Genomic DNA, 21,099 nt, shown 5'->3' with positions numbered 1-21,099 from the left:
AAGGAAGGACCTTTCCCCGAGCCGAGCAGTAATAAAAATGATTTCGGGAGGATCTACAGATGGTGATTCCAACCGGGCTCGAAAAGCAAGAACCAAGAGGGAGTGTCTGGAAGTTGATGGGAGTGGGAGGAATGAGCCAGTTATCAGCTTTGGCCCAGAAGATCTCAGGGGGGTCAGTCTACCCCACAATGACGCCCTTGTTATCCTAGCCCGAGTGGCCAATTACGATGTATTACGAGTATTTGTTGACAATGGCAGCTCTGTCAATGTCATCTTCAAATAAGCACTGGTTCAAATGGATTTGCACGAGTATCAGTTAGAGGTGGTTGAGACTGTCCTATTTGGCTTTGCTGGACATGCCGTGTACCCTGAGGGAGAAATAACCCTACCACTGACCCTGGGAACTGGGGACTTGAGGAAAACTATCATGACAATTTTTACAGCGGTGGATGCCCCGTCCTCATACAACATTATCTTGGGGAGGCCATCTATGAATGAAATGAGAGTTGTGGCCTCCACTTACCATCAAAAAATTAAATTTTCAGTACGAGGACGGGTCGGGGAGGTCGAGGGAGACTAGCTTTCCTCTCGGAAATGCTATGGAGAGACTGTCCGAGTGGATCAGAAGAGGTCGAGAATGAAGGAGAAGGGGAAGAAGGAGACTCAAGGTGAGGTGGCCAGAGAAAGAGAAGTACACTTTGTTGCGGAGAAAGAGCAAGAGGCAGTGGAGATTGAGCCCGGGAAACACATACGGGTGGCTCGAGACATCAACACGTCCACCCGAGTAAATCTCTTGAACTGTTTAAAAGCTAACATTAGTGTTTTCGCTTGGTCTCAACAGGAGCTGGCCGGGATCTCACCAAAGGTGGCTGAGCACAAATTAAATATCCTCCCAGGATCCCGGCCCGTGAAACAAAAGAAGAGGCATTTTGGCCCGGAGAAAGATAAAGTTATTAGCTATTGCGGGTCAGTCACGTTCGGGAAGTCCAATTTCCTACTTGGCTTTCTAATGTGGTCCTTGTTCCTAAAGCTACTGGAAAATGGAGGATGTGTGTAGATTTCTGGGACCTGAATAAAGCCTGCCCCAAGGACTGTTATCCACTTCCCCGGATTGATCAATTGGTGGATTCAACCTCCGAGTGCGAGTTATTAAGCTTTATGGACGCTTATCAGGGGTACCACCAAATCCCTTTAGCTCTTGAAGATCAAGATAAATCCAGTTTCATCACTTCCGGGGGCACTTTTTGCTACGTGGTTATGGCTTTTGGATTGAAGAATGCGGGGGCCACGTACCAACGCTTGATGAATCATGTTTTCCAAAAGCAGATAGGCGGGAACATTGAAGTATATGTGGATGATATTCTGATCAAGACCCGAGAAGTCTCCTGCTTCATTGATGATCTAGGCGAGACCTTCACTACCTTGAAACGGTATGGGATAAAACTCAACCCGGCTAAATTCGTATTTGGGGTCAGAAGTGGAAAATTCTTGGGTTTCTTGGTGACTGATCGGGGAATTGAAGTAAATCCAGAGAAGATCAAAGCCATAATGGACATGCCTTCCCCTCAATCTGTCTGGGATGTAAAAAAATTAACCGGAAGGATTGCAGCCTTGTCACGCTTCATTTCTCGGTCTGCCCATCGAAGTTATCCATTTTTCCAAGTTTTGAGAAATGCACAAAAATTTGGCTGGGACGAAAAATTTGAGCAAGCTTTCCAAGACTTGAAGAAGCATTTGGCCGAGTTACATGTTCTAGTAAAACCAGAGCCCAGGGGAAAATTGTGGATTTATCTATCTGCTACTGAGCACGTCGTTAGCTCCGTACTTGTCAAGGAGGAAGGGACCGACCAAAATCCAGTATATTACGTCAGTCATGCCCTCCGAGGAGCAGAATTGAAATACAGTGAAGTGGAAAAAATAGCCCTAGCCCTGGTAATGATTTCCCGAAAGCTAAGACCTTATTTTCTCTCACATCCGATTGTGGTCCTCACCAATTCTCCACTCGGGAGGATCATGACACACGCTGAAGTCTCTGGAAAAATGGTTAAGTGGACTATAGAGCTCGGTGAATATAACATTGAATATAAACCTCGAGTTTCTATAAAAGCCCAAGCATTGACGGACTTCTTGATTGAGATTATTCAACCGGGAGAAGAAGAAGTATGGATAATTTTCGTTGATGGGGCATCAAACTTGTCGGGATGTGGAGTTGGGGTGGTTTTAATTGCTCTATCAGGAGAAAAAATCAAGTTGGCTCTAAAAATCGACTCCCGGATCACCAATAATGAAGCAGAGTATGAAGCCGTCCTGGCAGGGTTGCAGGCTACCCGGGAAGTCGGTGCTTCCCAAGTTATAATTTATTCTAACTCTCAATTGGTCAATCAGCAAATAAAGGGAACATATGAGGCCAAGAACGAAAAAATGCCCAAATATTTGGGACTCATCACAGCCCGGGCTGCCCTTTTTACTGATTGGAGCATTGAACAAATTCCTAGGAAGGAAAATGAAGAAGCTGATACCTTAACTAAATTGGCTACCTCTATGTCGGATATAAGCATCCGGGAAGTCCTCTGTTTCACCCGGTTAGTGCTTTCTGTTGATGAGGAAGTACCCCCGACTCGGAGAAACTCGTGGATGACTCCTCTCATTGAATATATAGTCCATGATAAGCTCCCAGAAGATAAAGCTCAAGCTTGGAAAATCAAAAAACGAGCATCCAGGTTCGTCTTTTTAAATGATGTTTTGTACAGGCGATTCTATAAGGCCCTGTTGCTCAAGTGCTTATCAGAAAATGAAGTAGAATATGTCCTCCGAGAAATACATGAAGGGTGTTGTGGTGAACATCTCGGGGGGACTGCCGCTGTATCGAAAGGCTATATTGGCCGGATTTTGGTGGCCCCAAATGAACCAAGATGCTGCCCAACTTGTTAAGAAATTCAAGAGTTGTCAACACCATTCTAATTTTCATCAACGCCCAGCTGCTAACATGCAACCTATCTCAATATCGTGTCCTTTTGATCAGTAGGGGTTGGATATCATGGGTCCCTTCCCCATAGCCCGGGCACATAAAAATTCCTTCTTGTGGCTGTGGATTATTTCTCTAAATGGGTGGAGGCCGAGAGTCATTAGCCAAAATACTGAGGAAAGGGTCATGAGATTTATCTGGAAAAATATTGTTTGCAGATTTGGCATCCCAAAAAGATTGATTTCAGATAATGGGATACAATTCCAGGGAAAGAAGATCACATCTTGGTGTTATGAGATGAAGATCATTCACCTCAGTAGCCTACCCCCAAGTCAATGGCCAAACTGAAGTAACCAACAGAATCATTGTACAAGCACTGAAAGCCTGACTTCATGGGAAAGGTAAAGATTTGGTGGAAGAATTACTGAGTGTATTGTGGGCATATAGAACCACACTTCGAACATCTACTCGGGAAACTCCATATAGTTTAGTCTATGGTTCAGAAGCAATCTTACCTGTGGAAATCGAAAAATCTTCTACTTGGATAGAATCTTATCCGAGCAACAATGATCAGACTCAGGCCATTGAGCTTGACTTAGTTGAAGAAAAAAGAGACAGGGCAGTCATTCGAATGGAAGCCTATCGAAGCTGGGTAATGAAATCTTACAACAAACATATTCGATCACGAGATTTCCAGGTTAAGGACCTAGTAATGAAAAAATTGTAAGGCTCGAGATTAATAGTTCTCATCGACATAATACTCGGAATATATGAGTATGTATATATATAATGAGGAGTGTTAAGTGAGATGAGAATAAGAAATACATGGACAAGAGGAGAAAACCTTAAAATTTGGACAGAACAGTTGGCGCATATGCGCGAAGATAAGTGGCGCATATGCGCGACAATTCCAGTAGCATTGGCGCATATGCGCGACAATTCCAGTAGCATTGGCGCATATGCGCGGAAAGAGTGGCGCATATGCGCGACATTTACAGTAGCATTGGCGCATATGCGCGGAAAGAAGCGGCGCATATGCGCGACACCTCCAGTAGCTGTGGCGCATATGCGCGAGATAAGTGGCGCATATGCGCGAGTGTTATTTTCTGCCAAGTGCCGAGACAGTAGGTCTCGCGCATATGCGCGGAGACGTGTATTGCAAAGGATGAGCCATGTGTATCGAATCATGCAATATATATATAATGGTCTACTTTTCCTTGCCATTTCAGAAGTTAGGGACGAGGGAATATCTGAGGAGTCTTTAAATTTCTTCCAAGGTTTCATCGTAAGATTTCTTAAGAATTAATCTTCCGATTTGTGTTCCGAGTTAAGATTTTTACTCCTCTTAACAAGAGCTACCAAGAGATGTAATTTTCATTCAATTCCAGCATGTTTGATATAAATATGTGTTAGGAGAATGAATGATTGAACTCTAGGATATGTTCTTGTGAGTATGAAGATAATATATTCGTAACCGGATCGAAGAACGGATGTCATATGCAATTGTTACGATTTTTATAGCATGTTTAGAACTAAATATGCAGATTTTGGGTACTATGACATGTTTAGGATGATGATTATGAGTTGATGAGTTTAGATTGATAATGTGTTGATATGTGTTGAGAATTTGATTGACCGGTATCGAGAATTACGTCGTTATGCCGTCAAATTGTACCGAAATCAAGTATTGACTTGGATAGGTGTTGATTAGATTAAAGATTGATAGATTATGTATCAACATTTCCATTTCAGATTCGTCTTGACGACTGTGACAGCGATTGTGCGACGAAAGGTAAGTACATGTTTTGTTTGGGGAATCACGACTCAAATGAGATCACATTTGAGTTTCCCAACCAAAATCACATACTTGTTTTACTGTTTATATCTAGATATGATTATGATTGTTTATAGATTTGTTTATAGAACTTGTATACAAATCTTGCTATGCTTTGTTTACAGATCATGTGGCATTGCATTAGAATGATTATGCTTGTTTACAGATTATGTATTCATGCATTAAGTTAGGACATTCTGGAGATCAGGCAGACTACTAGACGTTCGGCGATATCACAGCTTAGGGGAAGATCACCGCCCCTATTGTAGACGCGGATACAGATCAGGCCGAAGTCTAGGAATAAGACGGACAGCACCTCGATTGGGAGGGTAGGTGACAGACAGTGCCGTCTTATTCACAACGGGATCCCTAGAGTTCTAGTCGAGTCGAGTCTAGACATGATTAGATTCGCATTGCATGATTATATATGAATGATATTCATATTAGCATGTTTCATGTTTTAGATTGTTTTAATGCATGTATACATGTTTATACTGGGATTTGTTCTCACCGGTTTTCCGGCTGTTGTTATGTCTGTATGTGTGCATAATAACAGGTGGGGCAGGATCTAGGTCGAGACAGAGATGATCGTGTTAGCGTGGAGATCACGGGCGTAGCAGATGGACCAGTAGTTGTCTTTTATTATGTACTGTCTTTTAATACTGGTTAGTTGAGGACATACAGAATAAGACATGTATTGTATGTTGTATGTTGTAAATTAAATAAAGAATGTATGCTTGTTTGGTTACATGTGTTTTTATGTAAAAAGCGAAAATTTGACCCATGTTTTATAATAACGATCCATTTAATCCCAAGAAAAAGAATTAGAGCCCGGGTCCCCACAACAGGTAGTATCAGAGCGATAGATCCTTTAGAGTGAGATAAGATAGAATGAGCGGGGTAGATTGAGTCTTCTTCCTTGCTTTATGATGTGCTAGCATGATTAGTGCTTTCCTTATTGCGTGTGTGTTATCTGATTTGATTATGACATGTGCTTAACTGAATCAGAACCGATTCTAGATTAGAGGTAACTGACTAGAGGAGGGCTGAGACGGTTGTATATTTGGTATACTAATCAGTTGGATTATTAGATACATGCCTCCTCGAAGAGCAGCAGTGCCTCTACGACCCACAGCACCGGAACAGGGTAGCACATCCGGAGATCCAATGGACGTTACTGCTACGCCAATGGAGACGCTGCTCAAAAGATTTCAATCCTTTCGACCGCCAACCTTGAAAGGTACAGAACTGGCAGTGGATTGTGAAAGTTGGCTTGAAGACATTGAGATGTTATTCGAGTCTTTGGAGTATGGTGACGAGAAAAGAATAAAGCTTATTGGCCATCAACTCCAGGATGTAGCTAAGAACTGGTGGTTGAACATGAAGAGAGCACTAGAGCAACGTGGTACCGAAATTACATGGAAAGTATTCAAGACGGAGTTCTATTTACGTTTCTTTCCTATCTCCTATCGTAAAGATAAAGGTGCTGAATTTGCCAATTTGAGGCAAGGGACTTTGAACATTGAAGAGTATGTTGCCAAATTCTCTTCCTTACTTCGTTTCGCACCCCATGTTTCAGGAAATGACGAGGCCATGGCGGATCAATTTATCAATGGCTTAAATCCGGACATCTTTACGTTGGTAAAAACGGGAAGACCTAATAATTTTGCGGATGCATTAAATCGGGCCAAAGGAGCGGAAGCAGGATTGATAAGACAACGGAGTGCTCCATATGTTGCTCCTGTGCCAAGACCACCACAACTTTCAGTACAATCTCCTCCTTCTAGATTTGAAAGCGGCGGTAGCAGCAGTGGCAGAAAGGATCAATTGAAAGCCAAGGGTAAACAGTTTAAAAGACCAGGGAGCAGTTCTTCGAGCTCCAGTGGATCAAGACAGACGGGTTTTGATCAGAGTACCAGGTATTCAGGTGTTTATTGTAGTTCTTGTGGAGGAAAACATGCGACTGAACAGTGCCAGGGAGTTACAGGCCGATGCAACATTTGTAGGCAACCGGGGCATTTTGCCAAAGTCTGCCCACAGAGGAGTGTACAGCCAGCCCAGAGTGGACGAGCATCCGGGTCAGTACCTCAGTTTGAGCGGCAGGCATCATCGGTTCACTCTTTCCAACCTCCACCAGCACCTACTCAACCCAGAGCTCGAGGTAGTCAGACAGTGAGTCAACCTCCGAGGCAACAGGCTCAAGTGTTTGCATTGACAGAAGAGCAAGCACAAGATGCACCAGATGGTGTTATAGCAGGTAACTGCTCTCTTTATGGTTATCCTGCTTATATCTTGATAGATACAGGTGCATCGCATACATTCATTTCGGAGCGATTTGCATTGTTGCATTCATTGCCTGTTGAGTCTTTGTTAGAGGTTGTATCTATTAATTCTCCGTTGGGAAGTGGATTGATATCTGTAACTACGGTTAGACATTGCATTCTACAGTTTGAGGGGCATGAGATTGACCTAGATTGTATAGTGTTGGGTCTAGCTGATTTTGATTGTATAGTCGGTATTGACATGCTAACGAAGTACAGAGCCACTGTAGATTGTTTCCATAAGATTGTCAGATTCAGACCCGAGATGACAGACGAGTGGAAATTCTACGGGAAGGGTTCCAGATCTCGGATTCCCTTGATTTCGGATCTTACTATGAACAGATTGTTACAAAAAGGAGCAGATGGTTTCTTTATTTATGCTGTAGATATGCAGAAGTCGAGCCCGGCATTGGCGGATCTGCCAGTAGTACGGGAATTTGCAGATATTTTTCTAGATGAGATCCCAGGATTACCTCCGGTGCGAGAGGTAGATTTTAGTATTGATCTTGTACCAGGTACCGTCCCTATTTCGAGAGCTCCGTATAGGATGGCACCCATCGAACTAAAAGAATTGAAAGCACAGTTAGAAGATCTTCTGGCCAAGGGATATATCAGACCTAGTGTATCTCCTTGGGGCGCTCCGGTGCTGTTCGTGCGAAAGAAAGATGGTTCGATGCGATTGTGTATAGACTATCGGCAACTGAATAAGGCAACGATCAAGAACAAATATCCTTTGCCTAGAATTGATGATCTATTCGATCAGTTGCAGGGATCTTCTGTCTATTCTAAGATTGATTTGCGTTCTGGGTATCACCAGCTCCGAGTTCGAGATGTAGATATACCGAAGACAGCATTTCGAACCAGGTATTGGCATTACGAATTTATTGTCATGCCTTTTGGGTTAACAAATACTCCTGCGGTATTTATGGGCTTGATGAACCAAGTGTTTCAGAGGTATTTGGATGAATTTGTCATTGTCTTCATTGATGATATTTTGGTGTATTCGAAGAACAGAAATGAGCATGCAGAGCATCTCAGAATTGTCTTGCAGACGTTGAGAAACGAACAACTGTATGCGAAATTGTCAAAGTGTGAGTTTTGGCTGAATCGAGTTGTATTCTTGGGGCATATCATTTCTGGAGATGGTATTTCTGTTGATCCGAGTAAAGTAGAAGCTGTGATCAATTGGCCAAGACCGACTTCGGTACCAGAAATACGCAGTTTCATGGGTCTGGCAGGATACTACCGAAGATTTATTCAAGATTTCTCCAGTATTGCAAAGCCAATCACACAATTGACACAGAAGAATATGCCATTTATTTGGTCAGAGGAGTGCGAGTCTAGCTTCGTGGAATTGAAGAAGAAGCTGACTAGTGCTCCAGTACTGGCGATATCTTCAGGTACGGGTAATTTCGTTGTATATTGTGATGCTTCTTACAGAGGTTTGGGATGTATTCTTATGCAGCGAGGTCATGTGGTCGCATACGCCTCGAGACAACTGAATCCACATGAAGTTCGATACCCCATTCACGATCTTGAATTGGCGGCTATCGTATTTGCATTAAAGATCTGGCGTCACTATCTCTACGGCGAGAAATTTGAGATTTACTCCGATCACAAGAGCCTGAAGTACCTCTTTTCTCAATCAGAACTGAACATGAGGCAGCGTAGGTGGCTTGATCTACTAAAAGATTTTGATTGTGAAATCAAATATTATCCAAGAAAGTCAAATGCAGCAGCAGATGCCTTGAGTCGAAAGGTATGTACCTTGTCCTTATCGACGATAGGTGTTACAAAGTTGGTTGAAAGTTGTTGTCTCTCTGGATTAGCATTTGATACAGATAAGAGGCCACTACGGCTTGCTGCTATTCAAGTTGAGCCGGACTTGATCAGGAGGATCAAAGAAGCTCAACGAACCGATCAGAATGTGCAAAGATCGATTCAGATGGTCAGAGCAGGACATTTATCAGAATATCAGGTACGTGATCATGTGCTGTATGTGAATAACCGTCTTGTTGTACCAAATGTTGCAGAGTTGAAACAGCAGATTCTGTCAGAGGCACATTGTAGTCGGTTCAGTATTCATCTTGGTGGCAGGAAGATGTATAATGACTTGAAGACACAATTCTGGTGGAAACATATGAAATCAGATATTGCAGAATTCGTGTCTAAGTGTTTGAACTGCCAACAGATAAAAGATGAAAGGAAGAAGCCCGGGGGGTTACTTCAGAGTTTATCTATTCCAGAATGGAAATGGGATCACATTTCCATGGATTTTGTGACGAAGTTACCTCGATCATCCAGAGGCTGCGATGCGATTTGGGTCATTATTGACAGATTGACCAAATCTGCTTGTTTCATTCCATACAGAATGACGTATAGACAAGATCAGATGGCGGAGATATATATTCGAGAGGTAGTCAGATTGCATGGAGTGCCGAAGTCTATCGTATCAGATCGTGATCCACGATTCACTTCTCACTTCTGGCACAGTTTACAGCAGGCTTTGGGTACGACATTACACCTGAGTACTGCTTATCACCCTCAGACAGACGGACAGTCAGAACTGAACATGAGGCAGCGTAGGTGGCTTGATCTACTAAAAGATTTTGATTGTGAAATCAAATATTATCCAAGAAAGTCAAATGCAGCAGCAGATGCCTTGAGTCGAAAGGTATGTACCTTGTCCTTATCGACGATAGGTGTTACAAAGTTGGTTGAAAGTTGTTGTCTCTCTGGATTAGCATTTGATACAGATAAGAGGCCACTACGGCTTGCTGCTATTCAAGTTGAGCCGGACTTGATCAGGAGGATCAAAGAAGCTCAACGAACCGATCAGAATGTGCAAAGATCGATTCAGATGGTCAGAGCAGGACATTTATCAGAATATCAGGTACGTGATCATGTGCTGTATGTGAATAACCGTCTTGTTGTACCAAATGTTGCAGAGTTGAAACAGCAGATTCTGTCAGAGGCACATTGTAGTCGGTTCAGTATTCATCTTGGTGGCAGGAAGATGTATAATGACTTGAAGACACAATTCTGGTGGAAACATATGAAATCAGATATTGCAGAATTCGTGTCTAAGTGTTTGAACTGCCAACAGATAAAAGATGAAAGGAAGAAGCCCGGGGGGTTACTTCAGAGTTTATCTATTCCAGAATGGAAATGGGATCACATTTCCATGGATTTTGTGACGAAGTTACCTCGATCATCCAGAGGCTGCGATGCGATTTGGGTCATTATTGACAGATTGACCAAATCTGCTTGTTTCATTCCATACAGAATGACGTATAGACAAGATCAGATGGCGGAGATATATATTCGAGAGGTAGTCAGATTGCATGGAGTGCCGAAGTCTATCGTATCAGATCGTGATCCACGATTCACTTCTCACTTCTGGCACAGTTTACAGCAGGCTTTGGGTACGACATTACACCTGAGTACTGCTTATCACCCTCAGACAGACGGACAGTCAGAACTGAACATGAGGCAGCGTAGGTGGCTTGATCTACTAAAAGATTTTGATTGTGAAATCAAATATTATCCAAGAAAGTCAAATGCAGCAGCAGATGCCTTGAGTCGAAAGGTATGTACCTTGTCCTTATCGACGATAGGTGTTACAAAGTTGGTTGAAAGTTGTTGTCTCTCTGGATTAGCATTTGATACAGATAAGAGGCCACTACGGCTTGCTGCTATTCAAGTTGAGCCGGACTTGATCAGGAGGATCAAAGAAGCTCAACGAACCGATCAGAATGTGCAAAGATCGATTCAGATGGTCAGAGCAGGACGTTTATCAGAATATCAGGTACGTGATCATGTGCTGTATGTGAATAACCGTCTTGTTGTACCAAATGTTGCAGAGTTGAAACAGCAGATTCTGTCAGAGGCACATTGTAGTCGGTTCAGTATTCATCTTGGTGGCAGGAAGATGTATAATGACTTGAAGACACAATTCTGGTGGAAACATATGAAATCAGATATTGCAGAATTCGTGTCTAAGTGTTTGAACTGCCAACAGATAAAAGATGAAAGGAAGAAGCCCGGGGGGTTACTTCAGAGTTTATCTATTCCAGAATGGAAATGGGATCACATTTCCATGGATTTTGTGACGAAGTTACCTCGATCATCCAGAGGCTGCGATGCGATTTGGGTCATTATTGACAGATTGACCAAATCTGCTTGTTTCATTCCATACAGAATGACGTATAGACAAGATCAGATGGCGGAGATATATATTCGAGAGGTAGTCAGATTGCATGGAGTGCCGAAGTCTATCGTATCAGATCGTGATCCACGATTCACTTCTCACTTCTGGCACAGTTTACAGCAGGCTTTGGGTACGACATTACACCTGAGTACTGCTTATCACCCTCAGACAGACGGACAGTCAGAGCGGACTATCCAGACTTTAGAAGATATGTTGAGAGCCGTGGTGCTAGATTTTGGCACTAGTTGGCAAGATTCTTTACCTCTTTGTGAATTTTCTTACAATAATAGCTATCAGACGAGTATCGAGATGGCACCGTTTGAAGCTTTGTATGGCAAGAAGTGCTGATCTCCGCTATATTGGGATGATATCTCAGAAGTACCAGAACTGGGGCCAGACATGATTCGTGATATGACTGAGAAGGTGAAAGTCATTCAGAAGAGAATGAAGACGGCACAAGATAGGCAAGCCAAATACGCCAATGTCAGACGGAGACCGTTGGTATTCGAGCAAGGAGATTGAGTATTTTTGAAGATTTCTCCATTTAGGGGTGTCGTCAGATTTGGCAAACGTGGGAAGCTGTCTCCTAGATACGTCGGTCCTTACGAGATCTTAGAGAAGATTGGCGACTGAGCCTATCGACTTGCTCTTCCTTCTTCGCTATCTGGGATACATGATGTCTTCCATGTGTCAATGTTACGAAAGTATATGCCAGATATTTCTCATGTTATTCAACCTGACGAAGCGGAGCTTGATCATACCTTGAGCTATGTCGAACAACCGATACAAATTCTTGATCGGAAAGAAAGGAAGCTCAGGACGAAGATTATTCCTCTAGTGAAAGTCCAATGGAGTCGACATGGCATAGAAGAAGCGACTTGGGAAACAGAAGCGGATATGCAACAGAAACATCCTGAATTATTTACATGATGTAAGTAAATTTTCAGTATTGATTATCTTACTTGTCATGTATGTTTGATAATTTGCTTGCGATTTCGAGGGCGAAATCATTTCTTAGAGGGGGAGAAATGTAAGGCTCGAGATTAATAGTTCTCATCGACATAATACTCGGAATATATGAGTATGTATATATATAATGAGGAGTGTTAAGTGAGATGAGAATAAGAAATACATGGACAAGAGGAGAAAACCTTAAAATTTGGACAGAACAGTTGGCGCATATGCGCGAAGATAAGTGGCGCATATGCGCGACAATTCCAGTAGCATTGGCGCATATGCGCGGAAAGAGTGGCGCATATGCGCGACATTTACAGTAGCATTGGCGCATATGCGCGGAAAGAAGCGGCGCATATGCGCGACACCTCCAGTAGCTGTGGCGCATATGCGCGAGACAAGTGGCGCATATGCGCGAGTGTTATTTTCTGCCAAGTGCCGAGACAGTAGGTCTCGCGCATATGCGCGAGTAGTGACCGCGCATATACGCGACTACTCGCGCATATGCGCGAGACGTGTATTGCAAAGGATGAGCCATGTGTATCGAATCATGCAATATATATATAATGGTCTACTTTTCCTTGCCATTTCAGAAGCTAGGGAAGAGGGAATATCTGAGGAGTCTTCAAATTTCTTCCAAGGTTTCATCGTAAGATTTCTTAAGAATTAATCTTCCGATTTGTGTTCCGGGTTAAGATTTTTACTCCTCTTGACAAGAGCTACCAAGAGATGTAATTTTCATTCAATTCCAGCATGTTTGATATATATATGTGTTAGGAGAATGAAGGATTGAACTCTAGGATATGTTCTTGTGAGTATGAAGATAATATATTCGTAACCGGATTGAAGAACGGATGTCATATGCAATTGTTACGATTTTTATAGCATGTTTAGAACTAAATATGCAGATTTTGGGTACTATGGCATGTTTAGGATGATGATTATGAGTTGATGAGTTTAGATTGATAATGTGTTGATATGTGTTGAGAATTTGATTGACCGGTATCGAGAATTACGTCGTTATGCCGTCAAATTGTACCGAAATCAAGTATTGACTTGGATAGGTGTTGATTAGATTAAAGATTGATAGATTGTGTATCAACATTTCCATTTCAGATTCGTCTTGACGACTGTGACAGCGATTGTGCGACGAAAGGTATAGTACATGTTTTGTTTGGGGAATCACGACTCAAATGAGATCACATTTGAGTTTCCCAACCAAAATCACATACTTGTTTTATTGTTTATATCTAGATATGATTATGATTGTTTATAGATTTGTTTATAGAACTTGTATACAAATCTTGCTATGCTTTGTTTACAGATCATGTGGCATTGCATTAGAATGATTATGCTTGTTTACAGATTGTGTATTCATGCATTAAGATAGGACAGTCTGGAGATCAGGCAGACTACTAGACGTTCGGCGATATCACAGCTTAGGGGAAGATCACCGCCCCTATTGTAGATGCGGATACAGATCAGGCCGAAGTCTAGGAATAAGACGGACAGCACCTCGATTGGGAGGGTAGGTGACAGACAGTGCCGTCTTATTCACAACGGGATCCCTAGAGTTCTAGTCGAGTCGAGTCTAGACATGATTAGATTCGCATTGCATGATTATAGATGAATGATATTCATATTAGCATGTTTCATGTTTTAGATTGTTTTAATGCATGTATACATGTTTATACTGGGATTTGTTCTCACCGGTTTTCCGGCTGTTGTTATGTCTGTATGTGTGCATAACAACAGGTGGGGCAGGATCTGGGTCGAGACAGAGATGATCGTGTTAGCGTGGAGATCACGGGCGTAGCAGATGGACCAGTAGTTGTCTTTTATTATGTACTGTCTTTTAATACTGGTTAGTTGAGGACATACAGAATAAGACATGTATTGTATGTTGTATGTTGTAAATTAAATAAAGAATATATGCTTGTTTGGTTACATGTGTTTTTATGTAAAAAGCGAAAATTTGACCCATGTTTTATAATAACGATCCATTTAATCCCAAGAAAAAGAGTTAGAGCTCGGGTCCCAACAAAAATAAAGCCAGTGGGTGATGTGGGGAAATTAGAAGCACGGTGGGAAGAACCCTTCAAAATAATTCAGAGAGTCAGTTCGGGGGCAGCTTATTACCTAGAAGACTCCGAGGGACATACCCTTAAAAGACCCTGGAATGCATTTCATTTGAAGAAATATTATGCTTAAATCTTTTGTATCTATTTCTTGTACATCAAATAAAGAAATCGTTCCAAGGAAGTGTCTGCTAAGTCCAGGGACGCGTACCCTGGCCCGGGGACCCGCATCCCGGTTATCTCCTAAGTCCAGGGACCCGTACCCTGGCCCGGGGACCCGCACCTCGGTTATCTCCTAAGTCCAGGGACCCGTACCTTGGCCCGGGGACTCGCAACCTGGTTATCTCTCAAGACCAGGGACCCGTATCCTAGCCACGAGACCCGCACCCCAGTTATCTCCTAAGTCCAGGGACCTGTACATTGGCCCGAGGACCCGCACCTCGATTATCTCCTAAGTCCAGGGACCCGTACACTGGCCTGAGGACCCGCACCCCGGTTATCTCCTAAGTCCAGGGACCCGTACACTGGCTCGAGAACCCGCACCCCGGTTATCTCTTAAGACAATGGACCCGTACTCTGGCCCGAGGACAAGCACCCCGGTTATCTCTCAAGCCCAGGGACCCGTACTCTGGCCCGAGGACACGCACCCCGGTTATCTCTCAAGCCCAGTCATCTCTCAAGTCAAGGGACCCATACTCTGGTCCGGGGACCCGCACCCTGAGTTGTTTATCAAAATTGGTTGAACCTAAAAATTTGTACCCCGATTATTAATATAACGGGTCAAGATTGATTGAAACCCATAAGAATATGTGAAGAGTTCAAGACATTCAAAGCACTTGAAGATATTCTGACAAACATAAAAGGAGAGGGATGTTTTGCATTAAATAATTAGAGGAGTGTCTGGGTGATCATGGGGCCCGGGGATTTTGATTTTATAAGTAGAAGGGATCGATCCCAGGGACCTAATCTCCTTCAAGGCCCCGGGACGAAGAGTGGAAGTCACTGTAGAGAACCATAAAGGCCTGCTACCTTGTCCTTCCCCGTCCCGCGAAGACCAACAACCCGGGAGGAAGTGGTGGTTTCTTGTTCTTTTGTAATGGATCGAAAAACTGGGATGAGAATGGCTATAGGGATATGAGCGGAGGTTTCAGAAGGGGCCGGGGAATTGTCCTCCGACCGACCCCTGATATTTTTACCATAAGTGGAAGAAGTAGAATTTGACATACCGACTAAAAGAAGAAAAAAGTGGAGAAACTTACGGGAAATGGGGAAAGAACGCGACTGACAAGACTAAGGATCACCGGAGAAGAAGAATGCACGTCGGAAAGTTCGAGAGAGAAAATTGCAAGAGTTTGGCCGTCTTTCCGAATTTGAAAGTGATTTTTGAAAAACTAATAGGCTACTATATATAAGGGAGAGGATTGATCTGCGCAATTGATTTAAAATGAATCGGACGGATCAGATTGGCATGGGAAATCGTGCGGGACATTTGAAAAGACAGGCGCGAATTTTGAGGGTCATGATGGTTTATCTTCTCGAAATTCGAAAAGTCTCTGAAGAGACTTTAATGCTAGGGCTTACGTCAGCACCGATATGGTGAATCATCCCTATCATCTCGGGAGACTAAACGACAAAATATTTCTCCTGACCAGGCATAATACTGATCGGGACAGCGAGTATGACTCTAGTCCGACTATTTAAGAAGAGAGTGATGATACCCCGGGATATCCCGGGTAATGGACAGTGCCCGGGATGTCCCGGGCCGTGGAGCCTATCCATGGAAAGTGCTCGGTTCAGAAGCATGGACTATTTCCGGGTCAATAAGGCGACAAACTGAATTGACATCCGAGTCCTAGGATTGCCCGGGGCGAGGGGAGTATGACTTGAAGAATCCGTGGAGGAGCCAGTCAGTCAAGAGGCCGGGCCATGGAAGCCTCCGGGACATAACCTCCCCGGGACGTTGTATGTCCGGGCCCTCATAAGAAATCCCGAGAAGCATTTTACCCGGGCCACTTCGATATGAGCGCTGCATTTAATTGCGCCGACATAGTAGGGTGTGTGCAGCCGACCTATCTCTGACAGTAATATAAATGGTTGACAAAATCAAGTAGGCAGGATGTGATTAATATAGGATTTGACATGTCAGAACAATAGGGTATAATTAGTCCCTACTGTAATTAATTATCAGCATAAAGAACGAAGTCATCATTACATCATCTACTATAAATACCAGGTTTTTCCTTGCATTTACTCTCTATTCACACATTGAATGCTCTCATTTATTGCTCATTTACCTCCTCACCTTCCACACCAATTTCACAACCATCACTTGGTTACATTGGTTTCTTGCTTGAGTTATTCACTGACTTAAGCATCGGCGTGGTCGCAGATCTTCGCACTTATTTCGGGAAACAAGCTTAGGATTCAGACGTCTCATCTCTTATTTCTCCAACATCTTGATCGTGAATTCGGTGGAGCACTCGACCCGGCTCATTCATTTCACCCGGATCACATCATCTGCCTATCATAGGGATGATGCTTGATAAATTTCCAAGAAAGTTGGAGCCAATTTCCACGAAAGTTGGAGCCTGCTGTTTGGTGGTCATCGAACCAGTTTCAAAAGGGAAATGATTTAAATTTAAAGCAATATCACGAGAGATATCGTGAGGTGGGTCAGAATAGAAACAGTTGGAGCCCGGAGATGGACGGTGAAATGAGGGAGATAGGTCATGTGTTGAAGACAAAAGTTAAACAAGATCATCTCAGACTAGGGAACATGGCTTTGAAATTTAACAAGATTTTGGCCGTTTTAGGCCTTTCTTTCACTGCCATGCCATGCCATGGCTGCTGTTGGCTCTGTTTTTTCAGGTTCTTGTTCTGCTCTTGGTGTTAATTTAAGGGCCATAGCAGCTGTGGCTGGTGCATTGGCAATGATAGTGAATTCTATTGAGCATATGATGGACAAGTGGGAATGGTTATCGAAATGTACAGAGGCAAAGCAGGACTTTTTCAGTATCTTGAGGAGTTCATTGAATCTAACATTGGCGAGGCAGAAGTGAGAAGAAGAGAAAATGGGGAGTTGGTGGAACTGAAGCTGACTTTGCAGTTGGGAAGAAGTCTAGAGCAGCAAAAAGACTTGGCCATGGCGTCAGCAGCAATGCACGAACATGGCAAGATTGTTGATGAATTTGCAAGCAAGATTTTTTGAATGAAACTATCTTGGAATGAGATCTTTCGATCCATTTACTATTTCCGGTCCTTCAATTTCAGTGGCCTAACTTATTCTATTTTTGGAAATGAAAACTTGAATGTTTAGCTTGAAATTGTTTTACTTATGAACAGATGAGCTCCCCTTTTTACCCAACTGTCTGTGCTGCTGCAATAATATAGTACTAAAATTGACAAAAATAGTCCATTAAATCTTTCCTTCCATGTTCCAACTAAATGAAAATTTCGCTTGGCCCCAATCGTTACACTTACGTACAAAATTGGGGAGAACCCAACCGACACAAAGAAACAAGAAAAACAAAACCAAATCAAAGCCATATACTTGTATATAACTTATCCATGAGCAAATCACTTCACCGAAGAGCATTCACAAAAGCCATCAACGAGTCAGCATCTCTCTGCTCTGTTGGATACTTCACAGGACGTGAATGCTTAGGGAAAAAAAGTATAGTGGGAAAGCTCTCCAACTGCAATTCTTGTTGCGCAAAAGCCTTCTCATCTCCATCAGCCCTGAACTTGGCCACCTTAACACCAGAACCTGCCAACTTCTCTGCCAATTCCATGTATGAGCTCTCAATTCCTTGACAAAACTGGCACCAAGGTGCGTAGAGCACAACCAGCCACAGTTCTTTCCTGTTCTCCAGCTTCAACAGGTTCTCAATTCCAGGTCTGCTCAAGTTTATGATGCTTGGGGTCGTGAAAAGATCGGCGTGGGCGGCGGTGCCGTTGACAAGAATGGAACCATTTCCAGTGCCATTCAAATTATCCTCTTTGATATTGCCTTTGTGGAGACCACATTCCTTGGCCTTGGCATCTTCCCACCACCACCGTCCTTCTCTCTCATGCTGACCAGGTAGTACCGGCCTGGTACACGGCTCACATCCTATTGAGACAAAACCTTGAGCATGCAACGAGTTTACCGGCACGTTCATGACCCGAAGGAAACTCCAGATGTCGTTTCCCTGAACATTTGCAACAGGATTCCACTTTACCAAGCTGCCAATCCCACCACCCAAGCCCTCAAAAACAGGGTCAACCTGCACGATGGGAATTTCTGATCGAGTCCCGGGGGATTGATCTTTACGCTGGCCATGTTATCCATGCTCGCAACCCTTTGAGAGCCCTTTTTAAAGGTTTAACTTTCCTCACTCGGCAGCACTCCTGGTGGCCATCGTCATAGAAAGAAAAAAGCCCTTTGCTTCTTACCAAGGACTCAACCTCAGTGGCATCCGGGAACATGTACTCTATTCGAATGCTGTACCGTTTCTCGACTTCATCGAACAATTTGTATGTTTCTGGGTTCAATCTCCCTGTATCTAAGCTGAAAACCCTGAATGGTCTACCAGTTAAATGCGCGTACTCAATCAAAGCAACATCCTCTGCACCACTGAAAAATATAGAAATTGGTTAAGTGGTTTTCTTTCTTCTTTTTTTTTTTTGAACGCAAATTTGTTAGATAGTTTGATTGAGCACACTTGGATGAAATTGGCTAACTCATTTTCCACATGAAACCAAGAACAATATCCGACCAAATCTAGATTCATAGTTCCCAAAATGTTTAATACATTTACAGTACCTTCAGCCACAAGCAACATAAGAAAATCCTAAGTACCGTGTAAAAAAACAGGTACTTTAGAGTACCCATTGCAAAGTTTTTTTTTAATCAATAGGGATGATTTTTTTAAAAAATATATTGAATCAATTGTATAATTAGAAAATGAGTAGTTACATATACTCGGTGATGTTTGCAATAGTTACAAACACATTCAGCTAAATTTCAAACTACATACATATATATATCTTAAGGTTTGTATGATGTATCAATCTTGCACTCGTCAATTCGAATTATGTTTGATACCTAAAAGCAATGCCGATATCGTTTCCAAAGTTCTCGAGTGCCACGTCCATAATCTCCAAAGGCGAAGCATTTTCAAGCTCCATAGCCAATTTTTCATAGTCGATCTTTGCAACTTCCTCACCCGTTTCTGCCATATTATACCAAAAGGGCATAACTGATCGTCACTCAATTAATAAAAAAAATCGCATGCACAAACTAAAATACTCTGTAGTTAATTAAGTACCGCGAGGGGACAACTTTGCCGCAGAGGGGACAATCAAATCATTCCTCGCCGGTTCAGCGTTCAACGGCTTAACGGAGCGGCTTCTCCGTGAGAATTTCACGGCATTTGATTGGACATGCGGCGTTTCCGACGGTTGAAATGAATCGAACAGTGCAGCTGCAGAACACAGAATAATGAGATTTTAAGATTATAGAAGAGAAAAAAATGTTACAATTTACAAATAAAGGTGGGACTAAGAATCGATGCATGCTACGGTTACCTCCGTGGTTGTCGATCGGAGGAGATAAGGACGAGGTACGAACTGCTGATGAATAAGTAAAAGCAAAAGCCATCTCTTTATGCCGTGGTCTGCTCTCTGAATTTATCAGTAATCCACAAAATCTCACTGTTGAAGAAGAAACTCGTCTGAGTTTTGATCTCTGGAAAATGTTTGGTGAATTTTTGAAAAGGGGGGACGGATGTAGAGATTATAATGGGGCGGGGTGATCCGTGAGGAGGCGGCCGGCGAAGGTTCATTGAATCTGGACACCCGACGTGGCGTGACATGGACGGACAATGATTGAATCTGCTTCGATCGTGGTCAAAATTGTGTTTGACTCTCCATTATTTTGATTTTTTATATTGATAATGTCCCATCCCATTTAAGGGACAATTGGAGAAAAATCCTCATTCAGAAAGTGAAATTTGCGTTCAATCCTTAGGTCAGAAATTTTTTATCTGCACTCCCTGACACATCAAAAACTTTATTTTACACTCCCTACTCGTTTATTTACATATTTCGTAATAAAAAAAAAAATCGTAATTAGCGACGGTTTAAACACAACCGTCGCTATTTAAATATAGCAACGGTTATAAGTAAAACTGTCGCTAAGTTAAAACGGCGACGGTTTTTATTTCCGTCGCTAATAGCGACGATTTAAATAAACACCTTCGCAAATTGATCCCTCTCACACAATTTTACTTTCGATTTAGGGTAAATTTTTTCGATTTAATTTTCTGATAAACTTTTTAAGTGTTTCGATTTAGGGTAAATTTTTTCGCTTTAATTTTTTGGTAAATTTTTTAAATGTTAGTTAAGATAATTAAAATTGTTAGCTTATTCAAATTGTAAGTTTTTTTAGATTTATTAAATTATTAAAAATAATTTTTTTATGGAAAATATTAGCGACGGAAATCATGAATTAATTGTCGCTAAATTTAGCGATGGAACTCATGAACCTACCGTGGATAATTGTAGCGACGATTTATTAAACAGTCGCTAATTAAAATCCGTCGAGATATTAGGCTACTATGAATGGTTCGCTACATATTTATGCTCAAATTCCTATGTTTTATTCTCATTTGTAACCAAATTATACCATATTTTCGAGATATTGTGCCTGAATTATTATATTTTGTGCCTTTTATATGGTCTTGTATTTTGTAGAC

At 42.4% G+C, this 21,099-nt stretch overlaps 2 protein-coding genes across 2 annotated transcripts; one reads left to right on the top strand and one right to left on the bottom strand.

The window, feature by feature from the left end:
- Positions 1 to 637: 637 nt before the first annotated feature.
- LOC140838969 (uncharacterized) lies at positions 638 to 3,692 on the top strand. Its single transcript, XM_073205598.1, has 4 exons — positions 638 to 754; positions 842 to 949; positions 1,174 to 2,720; positions 3,413 to 3,692. The coding sequence occupies exons 1-4, from the start codon at positions 638 to 640 to the stop codon at positions 3,690 to 3,692; spliced, it is 2,052 nt and encodes a 683-aa protein (XP_073061699.1).
- A 14,057-nt stretch (positions 3,693 to 17,749) lies between these two features.
- Positions 17,750 to 20,124, bottom strand: LOC140838820 (5'-adenylylsulfate reductase 3, chloroplastic-like). Its single transcript, XM_073205395.1, is given in 5 exon segments — positions 17,750 to 18,681; positions 18,683 to 18,977; positions 19,449 to 19,575; positions 19,672 to 19,827; positions 19,931 to 20,124. Coding segments are annotated over 5 exon segments (1,389 nt in total). The 5' UTR covers positions 20,004 to 20,124; the 3' UTR covers positions 17,750 to 17,943.
- Between the last annotated feature and the right edge of the window lie 975 nt (positions 20,125 to 21,099).

Source organism: Primulina eburnea, chromosome 8, assembly GCF_022965805.1.
Source record: "Primulina eburnea isolate SZY01 chromosome 8, ASM2296580v1, whole genome shotgun sequence".
NCBI classification, from domain to species: domain Eukaryota; kingdom Viridiplantae; phylum Streptophyta; class Magnoliopsida; order Lamiales; family Gesneriaceae; genus Primulina; species Primulina eburnea.
Note: the sequence above shows the minus strand (reverse complement) of the source record. Positions and strands in the feature narration are given on the sequence as shown.

What these genes read in the sequence shown, in the direction of transcription:
- LOC140838969 (XM_073205598.1), top strand. Translation starts at nt 638, where the DNA reads ATGAAGGAGAAGGGGAAGAAGGAGACTCAAGGTGAGGTGGCCAGAGAA. An exon ending in AGCCCGGGAAACACATACGG is followed by an intron (nt 755 to 841) that starts GTGGCTCGAGAC and finishes TGGTCTCAACAG; the next exon opens with GAGCTGGCCGGGATCTCACC. An exon ending in ATCAAAAAACGAGCATCCAG is followed by an intron (nt 2,721 to 3,412) that starts GTTCGTCTTTTT and finishes GTGGGCATATAG; the next exon opens with AACCACACTTCGAACATCTA.